Source organism: Lissotriton helveticus, chromosome 1_1, assembly GCF_964261635.1.
Source record: "Lissotriton helveticus chromosome 1_1, aLisHel1.1, whole genome shotgun sequence".
Lineage (NCBI taxonomy): Eukaryota > Metazoa > Chordata > Amphibia > Caudata > Salamandridae > Lissotriton > Lissotriton helveticus.
The window spans coordinates 1,002,839,689-1,002,859,404 of record NC_136057.1 but is presented as its reverse complement, the minus strand read 5'-3'; the positions used below and the strand labels follow the sequence as shown (position 1 = coordinate 1,002,859,404).

Sequence of the window (19,716 nt, the reverse complement as noted above, 5' to 3'; positions counted from 1 at the left end):
TCTAACAAAAACTACAATTTAAGGCTTGAACACCCTATACAAAGTTCCACAACAATATACAACTAATGCCAAAATATCAAACTCTGCTGAATGGTTTAGATAACTTAGAGCGTATCAGGCCAGGTCAGTAGCAATATGGTTGTTTCAAAGGTCGAGGCAAAAACATAGTTCTGAACAAATTCTTTATACACCAACCTATAGCTCCAGCCACAAAGTGCCAAAATGCAGGCTGCGACGTGAATTTGCAGAGCTTCGGCTGTAAACTTCACAACAGCCTTGGTCTCATCAGCTTTCTTTTCCAGCTCCACTTCTATCAAGTGTAAGAGGAGGCTCACAGTGTCTTCCGTCAATGCCTGGAAAGTACAAAAGGAGATTACACAGCTGGAAGAGACAGTCAAAGCCCTGCTTGAAAAGGAGATACGGGTGTTGGCGGTGGGATAAGGGTGCGTAGGAAAGACAGCGCCACAATCCAGCTCTGTTCAATTGTTCAACCTCTTAGGCTTATATGGTGCAACCTGGGTGCACCATCTAAGCCTTACTTCAGAATGCCTGTGCTTCTCCTATTGTTCGCATCAACCTGCTGAAACCTTGTCATATCCTAGCACGCCTGCTGAATTATCAAGATTGAGATGCCATTTTAAGACTGGCCACCGATAACTAAAAGGAAACAACATTTCTTTCTACCCTGACTTTACGCCAGCAGTGCAGGCGGCCCATAGGGAGTTCCTGCCAGCCAAGCGTCTCCTACTGAAAGCAAAAGTCCCCTACGCGCTCCAATGCCCAACCAAGTTAAAGGTCACTCGTGAAGGTACGTCACACTTTTTTACAGACGCGAAGTCTGCCCTGAAATTAGCTAAACACATTGGAGGAAGGAAAAACAACGGCAAGGCTACGTCTGGTTCCCAATCAGAAGCCGGACTAAGTGAGAATGATTGACTCCTGACCTTCACCGCTCCGGACTGAGCAGTAAAAGAGTGGTAGCTCGATGTTGTGTTCCTTGTTGGGGGGTCCCTTTGGCAGACATGACAGGGAATGCAATGTGGGCTTATAAATGTTTATACTAAGAAACAACAATTGATCAGCACAGGGTTGCAGGTGAATGGCTCTTCTCGACTTATCTTGGCCGCCCTCTCCTCTGGCAGGGTAGTATGCCGGTGGTACCTAGGCCCCCAAGAGATAACTCCCATTTTCACTTAGGTTGTTTACCTGTAGCGAATGTTTTGTTTACTTTTCAGGGTGGTTATTTACACACAACCAAGTTGGGGGGTTGGGGAGGGTGGGGAGGTTAAAGCTCACAAGTTTGGTCAAAATGGTGCAGAACATTAGAGGTCCTTATAGGTATGCACATGTAGCGAGAGATAGGCACACATGGGTTTCTTGGACGGACAGAGGTGTGGCGAGGGCAATTCTGCATAAGGTGCTCCTACTTGGGGAGGTGTTTATGCAGCCCAGCATTTACTTCGAGGCCAGATATGCAGAGTACTACCATTACCGTGACTACTACCAATTTGTGAAGCTGGGATCCTGCGGTCAATAAGAGGTACACTGACAGCTCTAGAAGGCAAGATCAGGGAACATGGATCTCAATATTACTCCACGAACAACATTACGATACTGGCCTCTATTAAGGAAGCTATTGCGGAGTTTGATGAGGAGGCACAAAGGAAGGTGAACTTCCTGGGCAAGAATGCACAAGCTAGACAATATGGGGAGAGGGACTGCCAGGCCAGGACTCTCGGCAACATGCTTAGAAAACCCCGTTCTGCCACTTTTGTGACAGAGGTTAGAGGGAGGACGGCACCCTGATTAGGGGCCCGCAGGGCATTCTGGACAGATTCATGCAATTTTACGAGAACCTTTACACAGCCACACATAGCGAAGTCTCTAGTGACCTCAAGGAATTTCTGGATTAGTTGGAACTCTTGTGGTTAGAGAGGGGTAACAGGAAACATCTGGACATGCCATTCTCGGTAGAAGATATAGTTAAGACAATATGTAGTGTACCGCTAGACAAGGCCCCGGGCCCAGATGGGCTAACCACTGCCTTCTATAAGGCCTATGCGACTGAGCTGGCTCTGCAACTGTTCGAGGTGTTCGAGGAGGCACAAACCCTGGGTAGGTTACCGTAGTCCATGCGCGAAGCAATGATTATTACGTTGCTGAAGCCTGGGAAAGACAGTGATGTAGTGGACTTTTACAGACCAATATCATTAATCAATGTTAATGCTAAGATCCTAGCCAAACTGATAGCAGGCAGACTGCAGCCACTGCTCCCACTTGTTGCGAGACCGGACCAGTCTTGCTTTATACCAGGGCGGTACACCTCCCATAATCTTGCAACCTTTTTTCTGTGTTACATTATTTACACACGCAATTTCCGGCAGTGGCGGTGTTTCTCGACGCTACGAAAGCGTTTGATTCATTGGTATGGCCATATCGATTTACTATCTTAGAACAAATGGGGTTCAGCCCACTGTTCCTAGGACTCATCTGCTTGTTATATACTGAGCCATCTGCTAGAATCAGACTGAATGGTATGACATCGCAGCCTTTTCCAATCACCTGTGGAACAAGGCAGGGTTGTCCCCTCTCCCCTCTCCTCCACGCTATTGCGATAGAACCACTGGCGACGAGGCAGTGAAAACATCACGCAGCTTAAGGGTTGGGCTTCAGCACACAGGGGCTTTTGGTCTCATTATACACGGACGATATTACTCTATACATTTCTGATCCTGCTAATATAGCTCCAGTACTGCGTGAACGGATAAAGTTTATTGGGTTGTCAGGCGTCTCCATAAATTGGGCCAAATCCACTATCAGACAGCACACATCCATTCACGATCGAATATCTCTTGCATTGGGCGGATGGCCCTGTGAAATATATAGGGATTTGGCTGTGCAGAGATATACAGGAACTTTGGAACTTGAATTTCGGTTGGGCTGTTGAGTGGTTGTGGGAAAAGGTATCTGCCTGGGCTGGACTGCCACTTTCATTAGCAGGGAGGATCGCCATAGCCAGGATGGTGGTACTGCCTAAGTTCCTGTACCTCTTTATAAATATACCTTTGCCCCTGACTCAGGCGTTTTTTATAATCCGTCCGTACTTTATTGATCTCACTGGTGTGGGCTGGTAAGCAGGCGAAAGTCTCCTGGGAACTTTTAACCCTGCTGTTAACACAAGGCGGGATGGGCGGCCCAGACATACAACTATATGCGTACTCTGCACAGGCCCAGTTTTTGCATTACTGGGTGCATCCCACCCCATTTCAGCCGCATACTGAGGTGGAGATGAGATTGTCACAGTGGAAACCCTGTGCTGGGCGTGGGATCGTCAGCGGGATAGAGCCCGGTTGCGAATACTATATACCCCTTCCATACCATTAGCGCACAACCCTATGCTCTCCACGATGGAGGAGAGAGCTAGTAGAGTAGCTGCAAAGTCACTCAGACTCCACACATTTGCAGATCTGTATCCAGGTGATGTTTTCATTGCCCCACCGTCCGTATCTGGGTCAGAGGCAGTAAGTTTCTCTGAGCTGTTCTTCTACTACAAAATACAGGCAACTTGTAGACAGTTGCATGCATAATTCCCGGCCCCCCTGTCCACTCTGCAGGCACTAGAGAATACACTGACGAACCCCTTGCCCCGCAGACTCACCACTAGGCTGTACAGCGCTATGCAGAGCTCTGCCCCGGTGACACAGTCGCAATCCATGCAGAATTGGAATGCGGAGCTCCCAGAACAGACCCCATAGTAGCAATGGGCTTTCTGCTGTGGCCAACTGACTGCCCTGTCCCCCAACTATAAGTCGAGGCTCATTCACTTCAAATACTTACACAGATATTTAAGAATCCCGGGTGAGCTGGTTCGCATGGGAATCAGAGACCATGACAAATGCTGGAGGTGTGGTTTTACTCCAGCGTCATACTTAGACATGGCGTGGAGCTGCCCTGGTGTGTACACGTACTGGACGGACGTTTTCAACAAAATACATGCTATAATTGAGGCACCCTCAGATCCTGATCCACTCATAGGATTGCTGGGATATGTTAAGCATACAGCGCAGCTACAGGTAAATTACATGCACTATTGCTATTACTGGCTAAACGTAGAGTGGGGATGGCCTGGGGTAGGAAGAGGGCTCCCACGTGAAAGGCCTGGGTACAGGATGTTATGTTCAGCCATACACAACTGACAGCATTCTGGGAGCTGATGCCAACTGCATCGAGACCCAGGGACATCTGGGCTCCGTTTCTGGAATGGGCCCAGTCACTACAAGAGGAGGAGGAGGCCCCTTTGGTTCCGGGTGAGCAGTTAATGGTGTAAACTGTGGTAATGGTATACCAGGCTGTGTAAATACTTGTACGTGGGTGTCGGAGCGAGATGTGGTAGAAATGTTTATATGCATATCACAATGTCTGGGCGGAGAACCCCTCCCATGTAACTAAATGTGTCCAGTAATAATGGCTACTAGATATAAACTGAATTTGCTACCTCGCTATACTATCTCTTTGTTTGTACGAAATGATGTAAACCCAGGATGTATATGTAGACCTATTTTGCTTTTTCTGTGTAAGACGGATGTATTACTGCGAGTTTGACCTGGTTGTTGTACTGTTGTTTTTTATGTCGATATGCCAATAAACAAAAAAAACCTGCTGAAACCTTATATGTGTTGCACTTATTCTGTCAAAACAAAACAAGGAGGACACTGTTCCAACAATAGGGTACAAACAAACACCTGTGCGCTTAAAGAGAAGAAAGAAAAAGATTCTAGGTTAAATGGACCCACCAAATGAGGGAAAGAACATGTCTTGCCGCTGTCGTCATAACATCTAAAAGCAGGATTTAGGGGCACTGCACTGAACGTTCTGGAGAAAACCATCACACACAAAATAAGTCTTGAAACAGTTACAAATGCAGATACAACCGAGTTCTAGTGGTGGATGCGTCAGTGGGAGGATTACATCTGGGAATGCTCTGCTGAGTATACACAGAGTGCCCGTCAGATGACAGGTAGGGAGTTAGGTTATAGGTCCGATGGGCACAGTGGCACAGCTTGGTATTGAAAATCCTTAGGATATAAAATATAACAAAAGCTTCAAGCAGCTTGATATTTGGGACATTTGACGTGGATAGAGATTAGGCACTCTCTTGGAAAGAGCCTGCTCTTTAGCAGGTTCTTAACACAAAGAAGTGAAAGACCTATGTGAGATGTTAGGGTGAGAGGCTCTAGAGGGTTGGGACAGAGAATACAAGTATTTAGTCTAAAAATAACGAGTATTTCAATGTTGTGGGTGGGTGGGGACATTAAGTTTGTGTCGGATTAGAGTATACATTTCTTGGTCTAGAGAGAGGAGATTCAATTTGATATATAGTGGGGGCGACAGATTCTTGAGTAAAGTTCTAGCAACCGGAGTATAAATCATGAACTGGCAGCTCACTTTGAAATTAAGATAGATGCCATTCCACATCATGTACATCTGCAACAGCTGACATTGGAGAACTCTGGCTGCAAGGTTTTGGAACAACTAGTCTAGCTTTAGAAAGGAGGCAGTCGGAAGGAAATACGCAGCAACCAAGATGGCTGCATAGGCTCCCGGCTCCCCCGACCTGCGTCTGCTGCTTGATGATCCTGCCAGATATCCTGATTTTACGCCCGACCCCCATGTGGATGAACTGTTGCTGAATCTGACGGTGCGGTCCCGAGAATGTTATTGCCCAGATTGACGGAGTTGTGTCGTTTTTAAGATCTCGGCCTAACCCAGCTTCTGAGCCGGGGCCTCGAGTATTTGCCCAGCCGGGTTGCAGTTGAATTACATCAGCCGTGGGACTCAGACAGGGTCCGGTCTCTTGCAGTGGAGGTTATCCTGGCCTGTTTTTGGTGGCGAGTGTCTGGTCTGTTTAATACTGAAGGAGTGGTGATAGGCTTCGTCTGTGGCTGTGTGTGTGGGGGGGGGGGGGAGACCCCGTCCCCGGCGACCCGGTTGCCACCTCCCGGGTCTGCTCGGCCGGGGCCCTCGCTCGCGGTGGCGTACTGCTGACCAATAATGCACCCTCCGTTGCCGTCCGCTCCGCTCTTGCCTCTTCTCCCGGAGAGACCCGGCTCTCTGAGGAACCCGCCCATGCTTGGTACCGAGCGAGTGGAGGCGGATCGGACGAACTGTGAGCCGTCTTTGAAGACCGTAATGGCCGCCATCGGGGCATTTCAATTGCATCTGTAGACCATTGTCCATAAAATGATCGCTGGTGACATCGAAACTGGGCGACCGAGTCTGGGCTCTGTTCTGCATGACTTTCAACGAACTGATTCTTCCACGATGCCCGTAGTAAAGGAGGATGGAGACCCCGTGCGCGATAAAGTTTTGATGCCATTGACCTGCTTGCAGAATACTTGCGGAATTGTTTCTCTGGGGGTATTGCTGCATTCACCATCGCAGCCGATCATCGTGGAGCTACCTGGTTCTTCACTCCTTGAGACTATGACTTGCAAAAACAGAAAGTCACTACCGTCCCTTCCCGCCCTTGTGGTTCTTTTACATCTACGGAGGAAAGGATATCTGGACTGCATATCGGTGAGGGACATCTTACCGGTGGCGGATGCTTGCAGAGACTCAATGTGTTCGACCGGTCTCATATTAATCCTAATTGAACTTCCTACGAACTTGGACTCTCCCGGGGCGGTGATGGTGTTACCGGACAGAGTCCGCATGAAAGATCGGAGCGGTCAAGGATGAGACTGTTGGTCTGGGTCTGATTTCGGGGCTTTAGAGGACAAGGGATTCGCTAACGTAATGCTTGCGGGAGGTTGGGAGGTGTTCAACGTCTCCCCTGTCTGGCGCTGTCTCTAATATTTTTGAGTACTCTGTGGTCTTAGGACAGGGGTTGTTCGTTTCAGGCGGGGGGGGGGGGGGAGGGGGGGGGGAGATGACCGGGAGTTTGTATGATATTCTCCTCCTCCGTTCTTCATTTACTTTTTGTAGTTTAGTTAGTCAGGGCGACAGGCACGCTGCTAGTTGGGGTTAGGCGAAAGCCACATGCAGGGGTGCAGGATGGGTCTATAGTTTTGTTAGTTAGTTTAGTTTTTATGGTTTCTTTATCTCACGCCTTTCTTTCGCTTTCCTTTCATAACGTTGGGGTATTATCCTGATTTCGTATGTCTTCCAGTATCTGGTAACCGTACTTCTTTTTCTAACCTGGCGTCAATGGATGGGCGGGGTCTGTGTGCGGGCGACTGCGTTGGGTTATAGATTGCTTTGTCGTACATCCTGTTTTGTGCTTGCTAGCGCAGGCGTCTCGGTCGTTCCCATTAAATTGATCTGTGATTATTCTATTTTTGTACCTGCTCCCTTTATCATAGTGTTTGAATGTATGGCACCAGATATGTCCGTTTCTTTTTTTCCTGCTTTTTAGGTCGGGGGGGGGGCGGAGGGGGGGTTTAAACATAAAATGAAACCTTCGTCTTATCCTGAAACGTGTTGTGTGTTCAATACAATGTTTATCCTGATTCGCTGCCGGACCTCAGGGTTGTCGGCTGAAGAGCTGTGTCATTTGATACTATAGTGGGTCTTATTCTTGTGTGGCGGCCGACCCCTGCGGTTGTTGACCCGTGCTTATAATTTTATTGAACTGTACAATAAAGGTTTTTTTTTTTGTTTTTTTTTAAAGAAAAAGAAAAAGAAAGGAGGCAGTCACACTTTCAAAATGATAAATCCAATAGTGCAATTTAGAAATGGTTAGGACTTATATGGCAGTCCTGAAATCAGAGGAAAGATGTTTTAGATGATAGATGCAGTTGAGGGTGAATATTTCTGCATTGGTTGTTACTCAAAGGGGAATAGAGCTCTCTGACTCTTGACATCAGTTGTTAGCACTTTCTCTTGGCAACTTCACGGACTCCTCTAGATAAAAAAAATGTCAATTGTGACCAACGTCTATTACTACTATGACAAACACATTCGTCCATCCACAAACTTTCCTTGCCTCTGCTTTCCATTCGCCACAGAATCCCCTTAACCAAAGCAGCTGTGATTTCTAGATTCTACTACTGCAATCACACTCTTAGTGGCTTGCCCAAGTAAGGAGCACTCCAAGCTTCAAAACAGTACAGAACCTCACAGCTCAAATTTTTTTTTTTACAGTGGTACCACGTTGTGCCAGCTACGAAATATTTCCACTGGTTTCGGATCATGGAAAGAATTAATTTCAAGGTTCTTTGCATTACCCTGAAGGCTATCCAGTGGCACATGCAAAATAGCCATCTAAGACCCTGCAGCCCTGGCACTCTTCAGAAATCTGTTGAGCCCTCTGCCTGGACTAAATACTCACTAATCATCCTTGAACCATAGTGATCTGTTACCTTTCAAATGCCCAAGAAGAGCCAGCTTTTTCCACTAAGACACTGCCTTTAATGTTTCCTTGTCCATTCATCCAAAGCCTGGTCATTGTTTTACATTTTATCAGTGAGCAGGGGAACTGAGCCACTTGTTAAAACTGTAGGAAAAAGTGTGATGCAATCGATGTGAAGGTGTAGGAATACGGAAAAACTAAAATTGCTGGCTGTTGTAGCTCACCATGTTTTTCAGGTCCTCTGGCTTCAGGAACGGCAGCTGCAATTCCAGCTGGCACAAGCTCTGGAACCGCTCTATGAAACTGGTGAGAATGACCTGGGGCTCATTTACCAGAAGGACCCAAAAGCGTTCTAAACAGAAATAGAAAATGTAAAGAAACACCCTGTAAGACAGAAAAAGTACGAACAGCAAGCTAGACTCTCCAAGTATGCAAAATCAGGCAACAAAAGCACATCATATAAAGGAACAATAGCGCTACGTAATAGTGTATCTAGCAGTTTTTCAACTCAATGATACTTCTGCCACTGAAAGAGTGAAGACCTCTGATCTCTGCAGAGAGCCTCTTAGTCCGCCAAGAAATGTGAGCTACACATGTAAAAGCCCATAATCATAATTTACTTACTTATTGACTTTTGTCTAACTAGAAATACTATGAAAAGCATAGAAAATACAAATAACCAAGATCGTTGACATTGAATTCAAAAATAACATGGTACTACATATAGGCACAGCAGTCAATTACACCGACAGTAACTGCAATGTGCTTTACAGCATCTCCAATACCACATAGTAAACAAGAACCTCAAAAGCAAATAAACCTCTCCTACCACAAATGTGAATTCTTACTTAAGCCGTTGGTTCTATTTCACAAAATCAAAACTCACGAATATTGAGGCTAGTTACACTGTTTCTCTTCGGGAGACAGAGGAAAAGTGGATCTTTCAAAAAGATACTGGTGTCACTTCATAAGATTTGCGCTCTCACTCCCACCGTTCCTTAATTATAATTTATTTCCATGTATGTGGCTTTCATTTCTCTACTTTCACCCTAACCGGCACACTGGAAACAGCTAGGGCGAAGTAAACCGTTCATAAAAGGAGGCCTGTTACGTTGCAATAAGAGATATTTATAGGACTTCATACTTTAAAGTCTTTCATAGTCTGTGCTATTTATTAAATTAAACTTCAGTGATAAAATTAAATAACAGCGACATAAGTTTTAATTCTAACTTATTAGTTCACAGTTTTGGCCATAAAGCATCATTAACTATCAGACATCCTATTTTGTATTTTAATCCAGCTGTCCTTGCGGACAGAGCAGATACAAGCCAAAATGCAAGGAGAGGGAAAGATTTGGGTAGATTCAAAGTGATGTGTCATGGTGATATGGCCTTGGGAAAGACAGCCATAGGAATCTACCCGAGGTAATCCCTTACAAGAGGGAAACTAATATCCGGGGCAGTCTGTAATCAAGCGAACAACGCAGTGCTTCTGAAGGTAGTGGAGCCCAGAACCTAGGAACTTTGTCAGTCTTTTCATCTGAGCACTAGCTAGGGACTTGGGGATGCCCTAAATGCAATCCTGTCAGCATTCATGTGAACCCCATCCTCTATTTTCAGCTCTTCTATTCTCAATGTACTGCAGACTTTCCCAGAGTCCCTCAACCAATATGCCCATAGCCACCTGAATGAGACTTGTCTTCACTTCTAATTCTTCCCACATGGAGATGAGATAGCCCCGCCTCACCTCTCCCAGTGCTGGAACTCAGTTTCCAGCCTGAAGGGAGCTCAGACAATGTCTAGGACGGCTCTGAACATCAAGTTTCAGTTCTCAAGAACCCCATTTGAGAACTGCATTTCAATAGAAATAACACTTTGTGTTGTTAACTGTGCCTTTCCTTTAACCGGATGGCTAATCCCTGCTAAATGGCCACTATTAACACCAACCCTGCTCCCAAAAGTAAACACATTGTGCTTCCAAGGAGTCTCTTAAAAGTCAGACTAGGATGTACAGTTCAGTTTCTAAAACAGAGCTACTGCGCAAACCAGTTCGAACCCAGTTTTACCTTTGGTAACGCCTTATCTAGCAGACATGATCTAGTCACAGATTCCTTACCTTGAAATTTCCCAGGAATCGGACTGGATTCGGAAGATTTTTCTTCAAGCAATATCCTTGCACACCAGTAGGTGGTGTCGGTCGGCTACACGTGATGTCATCGGCATCATCTCCACCATTGTGATGTCTGCGTCACCTATATAGGCACCACGTCGGCGTGCTGACGTCAGTTACTTTTCACAACTTTTCACGCAAGAAGCGCAGAGCCATTAAGTGCAGGGACACTGGTGTGTCTCTAAACAACTAAAGCCCAGGAAGGGGGTTAATCCATGACCGTAGAAACCTGTCCGCAGGGCGGGGAGGATGGGTGAGTCGGTAAGGAATCTTCAGCTAAATCATGTCTATACCAGATGAGGCATTACCAAAGGTAAGTATCTTGTCCATCTGATAGAGACATATAGCCGCTGATTCCTTACCTTTGAATAGATACCCAAGCAATACCATCCCTGGAGGAGGGACTGCAGACAAGTTCAGACCAGAAAGTTCTGCCGGACAGAGTAGCCCAAAAGGCTGTCCAAGCAGACTTGACTATCGAGGCGGTAGTGCTTAGTAAAAGTGTGCAGGGATGCCCAGGTTGCTGTCTGACAAGTGTCAAGGACTAGAACTCCACGTTGCAACGCCGTGGTAGCAGCCTTAGCTCTGGTGAGATGTGCCCTTAAGCCTTCAGAAGGTTGCTTTTTGGCAAAAACATAGCAAATTTGGTTGCAGGGGACGACCCATGGTGAGATAGTGCTCTTCTGCAGCACACAATCTTTCCTCGTGCCAATGTAGCCTGCGAAGATTTGGTAGTTCACCTAGAACTCTTTAGTGCGGTCAAGGTAGGACAACACTCTTCTTTACATGGTTGCCGAAGAGCGTAGAAATTGGGCAAGGTAATAGATTGTCCCATGTGGAATGGTGTTGCCACTTTCGGTAAGAAAGAGGCCCTAGTGCAAAGCACCAACTTATCACAGAAGATGGTCAGATAAGGAGGGTTGAATGACAGTGCCTGCAATTTGCTCACCCTCCTGGCAGATGTTATTGCCACTAAAAAGGTGGTTTTGATGGTTAGCAACCAGAGGGGTCAATTGTGCAGGGGTTCGAATGGGGCACACATGAGAAGGTGAGAACCAAATTAAGGTCCCACTGAGACAAGATGAAAGAGTCAGATAGAAACATATGTACAAGCCCTTTAAGAAATCTATTTACAGCTAGCTGTACCCGGCCACACGTTGCTGTGGCTCAGTCTGGTTAAATGGAAGAGAAAGGAAAGAGTAAGCGCACGTTTCTAATATGTTTAATTTCACAATGCTTGTGGGTATACAATATGTTTTTGTGACTTGTCTATGCGTCCCTTGTAGTTGTTGCACAGCACACAAATCAATATGGTCTGCTAGGCCTTTCGATTAAAAACACGCGCGTATTGTACAAGCGCGTATTCTAATCAAACGTTGAGTATATATAAACACGCGCTAATGTTGCAAAGTGAACCAACTCCTCCCCCCTCCCTTCACCGACTTCCCGGTCTGCCATCCTGACACCAACTGTCCATCCTAATATATGTAGACTTTTGCCTCTATGCGTCCTTTCTTAATATTGCAAAGTGAACCAACTCCTCCCCCCTCCCTCGACCCACTTCCCGGTCTGCCATCCTGACACCAACTGTCCATCCTAATATATGTAGACTATTGTCTCTATGCGTCCCTTGTAGTTGTTGCGCAGCAACCAAATCAATAGGGTCTTTTCGGCCTTTCGATTAAAAACACGCGCGTATTGGACACGCGCGTATTCGAATCCAACATTGTGTATATATAAACACGCGCTTAATCGAATCCAACGTTGTGTCAAAATTTCAAAGCAATCGGTGAAGAACTTTCGGAGATTTAAGATTTTGAACAAACGAACATTGACATTTTTATGTGTCTGTTCGGGCTTTCGATTAAAAACACGCACGTATTCGACACGCACGTATTGGAATCCAACGTTGTGTATATAAAAACACACGCGTATTCGAATCAAACGTTGTGTGAAAATTTAAGAGCAATCGGTGAAGAACTTTGAGATTTGCGATTTTGAACAAACGAACATTTACATTTTTATTTATATAGATAGGGGATTTAAATAAAGAGGGTTGGTCTGGCACCCTTAAAAAGGCAGACAGGGCCGAAAGGTACCCATTGAGAGCGCCCAGAGCTGAGTTCAGCTGGGAAAGGGTCAAAATAAAAAGTAGAACTTGAGAGAGGGAAGCACAAGAATACAAGAACGTACACATTTATTCCACCGGCAGGTGTACACTATCTTAGTGGAGGGCTGCCTGGCCGCCAAAATGCCATTGCAAACTTCGGATGGAATGTCAAATGTTATCAACTGCTGCCACACAAGCTCCACGCAATAAGGTGTAGAGTTGACCAATGGGGATGGAGAACCTTCCGCTGCTGCTGCGACAGACGATCTTCCCGAAGGCGCAGTTTGATCGGAGGATCAATACTCAATTGGAGAAGCTTGGCATACCAGACTCTCTGTGCGCAGTCTGCAGCCACAAGAATGACTTGAGCCCAGTCACTTCAGATCTTCTTGAGCACTCTGATCAGGAGTGGTATGGACGGAAAGGCATACAGAGGCCTGAGCTCCACTCGAGACAAAAAGCGTCTCTGAGCAAGAGCCGCCTTGGAAACTGTAGCACACAAAACTGCTGACATTGCGTGTTCTCGGCAGAAGCGAACAGATCTAACCATGGATACATCATTCATGATCCGCTGGGCACCAACAACTGAGTGTGTCCACCCTGGCGCTCAGAGAATCTGCAGGTGTTGTACCACCAGGGTAATGTCCTGCTGTTCCAGTCACGTCCAGAGACACAGGGCCTCTTTACAAAGGGTCCATGACCCCACCCCACCCAATTCGGTCTGGACTGTTCCCATGAGGCACAGGGTCAAGACTGATTTGCATATGGCTGGGACTAAAATGGGGTCGGGCTTTTTTCCTTTCTTGCCCCTTCCCTCTGGAATAAAATGCCCCTGAACCTGCGCACTACTTCAGAACACATCTGCTTTCGCAAGAAGCTGAAGACATGGCTTTTTGCAAACTAAGCTGTCCACCTCTCGTCAGAGCCGTCTGCAAGCGCCATGAGACTCTTTGGATGTGATATGTGCGCATTACAAATGCTTTGACTTGACTATTCAGCATTTCGTCCATCATTTGTTTGCATAGCACTTTTCACCCTAAGTGGGATGGGTATGCCCAGATGTGGGTCCCTTGCTCACTGTGCCACTGGATTCAAGCTAGCCTGGCTGATGATGGTTAATACCCAGAGACCGGTCCCAGAATGCTTGTTTCCGGTCCAGGGAGGACCTGGCTTGGCAGTTCGGTCTGGACTGAACCCATGAGGCACAGGGTCAAGACTGATTTGCATATGGCTGGGCCTAAACTGGGGTGGAATGGTGAGCAAAAGTATGATGGATTTAACCCAGATCTCTTGACTGGGGGTGAACGTATGGTTTATTCAGCATTCGGTCCATCATTTGTTTGCGTAGCACTTTTCAAGCTAAGTGGGCTGGGTATGCCCAGACGTGGGTCCCTTGCTCACTGTGCCACTGGATTCAAGCTAGCCTGGCTGATGATGGGTAATACCCAGAAACCGGTCCCAGGAATGCTTGTTTCCGGTCCAGGGAGGACCTGGCTTGGCTGTTCGGTCTGGACTGATCCCATGAGGCACAGGGTCAAGACTGATTTGCATATGGCTGGGTCTAAAGTGGGGTGGTATGGTGAGCAAAAGAACGATGGATTTAACACAGATCTCTTGAATGGGGGTGAATGTATGATTTATTCAGCATTCCGTCCATCATTTGTTTGCGTAAAACACCAGGCAACAAGCAGCTTTATGGACTGCGCCCTCAAAGATTTAGGAACCATGGCTTGGCATTCAGAGCATGATTTAAGTCAAGGTCGCCCTTCAGGCACCAAAGAAAAAACAAGTGTGGATCTGTAACTGACATGGCACAGTGGCAGGCACCAGATGGTTTGAATCCAAAAGTCTTCTTGGACCCGTCTAAAAAACCTACACACCCAAAAATATTTGACAAAATGTTGAAAAGATCCTGTCAAAAAGTGGCAGAAGGTAGCTTTCTTCGTGGATCTGGTGAGGAAAGAAAAGAACGGACATCGTCGTGCCGAGGTGGTGCCTATATAGGTGACGTGGAGCAGACCAAGACAACCTACCGGCGCGCTAACGTATTACTCAATGAAAAATCTTCCTGATCCAGACTGAAGCCTGGTAAATTCAAAGGTATGGAATCTGCGGCTAGATGTCTCTATCAGATAGTGCTATCAAGGCATCTACATTGGAACAACAAAGATTGCTTTGATAATTTGTCACTGGTTAGTGTATGTCAATATTGCTTTAGGCCTTTTCAATATGTTTTTAGGCCTCTTCAGTTTGAAGTCAGACTGATTCAATACTTGTCTTGACCCTGTGACACTGTTTATACACTGACATGTTTTTTAACATTGACATTTTGTATGTATAATTTTGTGAATTTGGAGACATGGGGTATTTTTGCACTATGGGGCAGTATTTCCTTACTTTTTGTTGTAGCCAACAAATATGTTTTCACAAAAAGGCTTCTTTTAATTTCAATTGTTTAACCCCCGTTTAATTCGGGCCATTAAATTATCCCAGGAATATAAACAAACCCTCAAACAATCTCATGGCAATGTTGAAGGTGATACTCATCTGACGTGTGTCACGCCACCTCATCCTCGTGCACACTATGTGCACCCTGGGGAATGTATTCAGCTGCTTACTCTTCACGCTACCAGCCTCGATTAATTCCAGCACGGCACGCATTTGGAAACAGTTAGTAAAATAATTATTGGCGAGGCTAGATCTTACTACGCCTTGCCGTTATGGTTTGCCCTCATTTCAATAGTTTTTTTTAGAAAATACCGATCCATGTGACGGCATTAATTGACCTTGGGTGAGTTTGTCCAGTTTCTAAAATCACGATAATTTTAAAACTTTCACTTTATAACTCTAAAATTGGGTTTTATATACTTAGATTTACCAGTTTTTAGAGCCATTTGTTTCCCGAGGGATTTAATGGACGGGCAGCAGTGAAGGAAATTTATTGTTTTGCGGTTCAAAAGGAGATGCTGAATCTCATTAAGTATGTTGCTACATAGTAACTGTTCCGCTTGGTTACATTTCTTTTGCTGTTTCCATTTAGCTAAGTCCCTAACAAGTGTCAATGAATGAGCTCCACAGTGGTGTCAAGGTTTATAGTTAGTTGTTGTCTCTAGGGGTTCTTGCACGATCTTATAAACTCATGGAATTGCAAGTTTTTCTACTAAACAAGAGAGGCCAAATGCTTTTCTCCCACATTGTGGACATTCCAAGGGGTTTCCAATACAACATTAAGAATTCACTTCACATTTTTGTAGCTGTTCAGGACGGAAAGGAGATGTTATATTGTACTAGCTTTCTGTACATAGTAATTGGCGGTCCGAGCCAACATCTTATTTTTCAATTTGATTTTTAAATCAGTGAATTCTCGAACCGTACCATGAGCACTGTAGTGGTGTTCATGGTTAGTTACCATATGGGGATACTCATACGATTTCATATATCATATATAAAATGGTAATTTCTTGTCTTCTGTAGGGATCTTTAATTTTTATGACAGGTCTGCACTTTGCCTTTTTCCCACAATGATGACCCTTCTAATCTAAGGGTTATTCATGCTTGTTTTGTTCTCTTTTTATTATTACAGCCGATACCGCAGTAGTCTAGCGGGTTGTTCAGAAAGACCCTTACCCTTTTGGTAAGTGAGGCTCAGGATAATTCTTCTGTTTTTCTACTATTCAGTGACAATGTAAAAGAACATAACAGCACATCTTCTCTACCTACAGCTTGTTATCTTTTAGAACAAGCCGGATGAGGTATCCATCGAGTCAGATACTCCCTAGGATTGTATGACTTGACAAATTCCTCTGGTATGTAAAACAAAATCCCACATTTTCACAATACACCTTTCTTGAAATGCAGCATCAAGGATTCTTACACACAATTCTTCTCTTTAGGTGTCTCCTTTAATCTTCTGTTCTGATGATGACCTTTTTCTGATTTGCCATTGCAGGTGGAAACGTAGACAATTCTCAAATGTGGACCATTTTTAATTTGATCCTGGATTGCGGCACCCGCAATATGAATGTCGTAAATAGCATCGCATTATTCCTGTCAGTCGCATGAATATGTTGTATATAGCACCGGCACACTGTTTATTCATTGTATCACTTTTCACGCCGCATCACGAAATAGGATTACCATGGTATTTGATTTTACCGAAAGGTTGCCTTTGTTTTTGAAACGATAATTTATTTGAAATGAAAATAAATACATTAAATGCATAAACAAACCTCACTTGTAAGAAGCGTTCGTTAAGAGACTATTGCCATGGAAGGTAAGGGCTACACTTCCCCCATACGTAAAATGTGTGTTATTAATATTAGTTCTCTCACTAACATGCTTGGCGAGAAGCACAATTTTAAAGAGGGAACAGAAAGTGTTTGAGGCTCCCTAACACGATGAGCTGAAGAAATGGCGAATAAGAAAACTGTGTTGAGGATGAGAAATCTTACCTGATAACTGTGCTGGGGCTGAAACAGAGTTCCCATAAGAAATGTCAGAAACAGGTTGAGATCCCAATTTGGAATCATTCACGGTACTGGTGAATACATGCTTGTCAAACCTTTCAGAAATTTCACAACCACCAGTGATTTGAACAGGCAAATGTTGTGAAGGGTGATTGAGGGGATACAGAAAAGCAGATGGCAGCCTGTCTTATCGACCGGAAACGATTGTTCTTCTATGATCTTATTTCTATTTTCTTTAACTCGTCTCACTCTGGCATTTTTACGGCCTGTGCCGCCCGGCCTCCGGGATGTGGGCTAAGTGGCTGTGTGGTGTTTATTTATGCCCTGTGGACAACAGCTGCCAGAGGCAAACCTGTCGAGATGATTGCTTGTATACCCCTTGACTCTGCAATAAAAATATAATTTACAACAAAAAAACAGTGATTTGAACAGGGTGGGTGGATTTGGTAAAAATTAACACCATCAAGGCAGAGAGGTATCCCTTAACTGTAACTATTTCACAGCCATGTTAAGCACCGTAGCTATTTCACAGCCATGTTAAGCAAAGGGCAGTGGAAACTGCAGTACATTGGATAGGGTTGCTTTGCGAGGATCAACCCCTAAGTCAGCGCACAAAGAAATACATTTGTTCCAGCTCCCTCAATAAACTGCTTTGGTAGTGGGGTGATGTGTGTAAAGATTTGTGTCCAACACCTCAGGTAGAAGTTGAAAGGTGATCAGATTGAGCCACTCAATCTCCGCGCATGAAGGTGTAGAATTTGAAGATTAGGGTGCAGGATATGCCCTTCCATTGACATAACAGATTCACTCCGAGTAACTGAGGAAGAAGGGCCAGCCAGGGGCAATGAGGAGTTACTTGGGCCTGATCATGGTGAAACTTCCTCAGAACTTGAGAAATCAAATATATGTGATGAAACACTTAGTCACTATAGCTACTGGAGGGCACAGAATTTTAGGCAATGAGTGTTATTCTGAGTGGCAGATAGATACACCGGAGGTATGCTGCAAAGGGCAAAAAGATCCTGGACTACCTCCAGGTGAAGGCATCACTAGAGGTCAGCAAGATAACATTGACGGAGCCATCAGTCAGACAGTGTTGATGAACCCAGGTGTAGTGCATCAGGGCTTCTCGACAAAGAATCGGAGACCCCCAAACCTCCCTGTTAGTTCAGGAACCACATTGCAGTCAGGCTGACAGTCCAGATCTGGACACACGGACCTCGAATGGAAGGGAGGAAAGCCTTGACCACCAACCAGATAGTCCACGATTTCACCAGACAGATGCAAAATTTCTTCTCTTCTGGAAACCAGAGACTTATGATCACCAGTTCCTCCAGATGCCCACCCAACCTGAAAGTGAAAGCATCTGTCACCTCTGTAGGGGGGAGGAAGAGTCATCCATGAATCAGGCTGTCCTCTTTTCCCCGCCAGCTCAACTCTGTCGTAGCATTCCCACAGATAACAATGGAATCGGTCAAGCTTCTGAAGTTAGAACCACTGCCTGAGAAGTACCCACTGAACAGCCCTTGTGTGCCAGTGTGCATATGACCAGTAGAATGTAAGAAGCCAACAGAGTGAGTAGTAGTTTGAGCTTCAGGACCGGTACAAGCTCTCCCCCATGAAATATTGGAACCATGTTTTGAATGCTGTGGGTCCTTTGTGAAGGAGGGAAAGCTTGATGGTATCCAGTCCAGTACAATGAACAGGAGACTTTGGAAAAATTCTAGGTGAGCTCTGGTTCCACTGATAAAAACCTCAAGCCAAACATCAGTGAAGTTGTCAATAGGAGATTATGGGGCACCAGCTCAGGTGAACTGGCCTTGATGAGCCTGCTGTCCAGGTATGGGAATGAGGTGATCCCGCTCTCATCTAAAATGGGCGACCACCACCACCACCAATGCCCTTTTGAAGGGCTTGAGGTGCTGTGGTCAATCAAAAGGTACTGTAAACCCACCACAAAGCACAAGTACTTTCTGTGGGTCAGCACCATTAAAATATGTAGGTCTATTGACACCCTCCAGTCATCAGAGTCAGTCAGCGGTAAAACCGGACTCAGAGATAGCATGCTGAACTTGTCTTTTCATAGAAACAAATTCAGGTAGCGGGTCAGATGAAGACTGCTGCCTTTCTGGGACACCAAGAAGTACGGAGAGTAGCACCTCTGCCAAACGTCCTGCTCTGGCACTACCTCCACTGCCCTTTTCTGCCACAGGACAGACATTTCCTACTGCAGGATTCGCTGATGTTGCGGAGGAGGGAATTGGGTAGGATGCTGGAGAAAGGGTAGGGTTTACCACTTGTCCATGATTGATTACTTTTCCTTATCAGCATGACTTTCTACTTCACAAGCAAACCATTGCTGCACCTCTGGTGGTGCTGGAGATGAGGAAGAGAGAGCTAGGTGGAAGCTTCTCTGCATGTCCTCTTTAGTGGTAAACAAAAGAGTTCTGCTGCTGGCCTGGCACGTGGGCTTAACGCGGATTCTAAAAGCCTCTGGCAAAGGGGTGTGGGTTTACAAAAGACTTGAAAAGAACCAGCCAATTACTGAAAGACCAGTGACCTGGCTTTGCCTGGTTGTATGAGATTTCAGAGAAAAACTATCTCTGGAATTACTGAGAAA

At 45.4% G+C, this 19,716-nt stretch overlaps 1 protein-coding gene across 1 annotated transcript in view; it reads right to left on the bottom strand.

Annotated features, from left to right (window-relative positions):
* The window catches only part of ZC3HC1 (zinc finger C3HC-type containing 1), a 124,669-nt gene that overhangs the window by 43,486 nt on the left and 61,467 nt on the right, over positions 1-19,716 (bottom strand). The window contains exons 5-6 of the mRNA XM_078677600.1: positions 8,575-8,702; positions 196-353 (exon numbers count right to left, since the gene is read on the bottom strand). Coding sequence (XP_078533726.1) covers positions 196-353; positions 8,575-8,702 — 286 coding nt within the window. The remainder of the gene's footprint in view (positions 1-195; positions 354-8,574; positions 8,703-19,716) is intronic.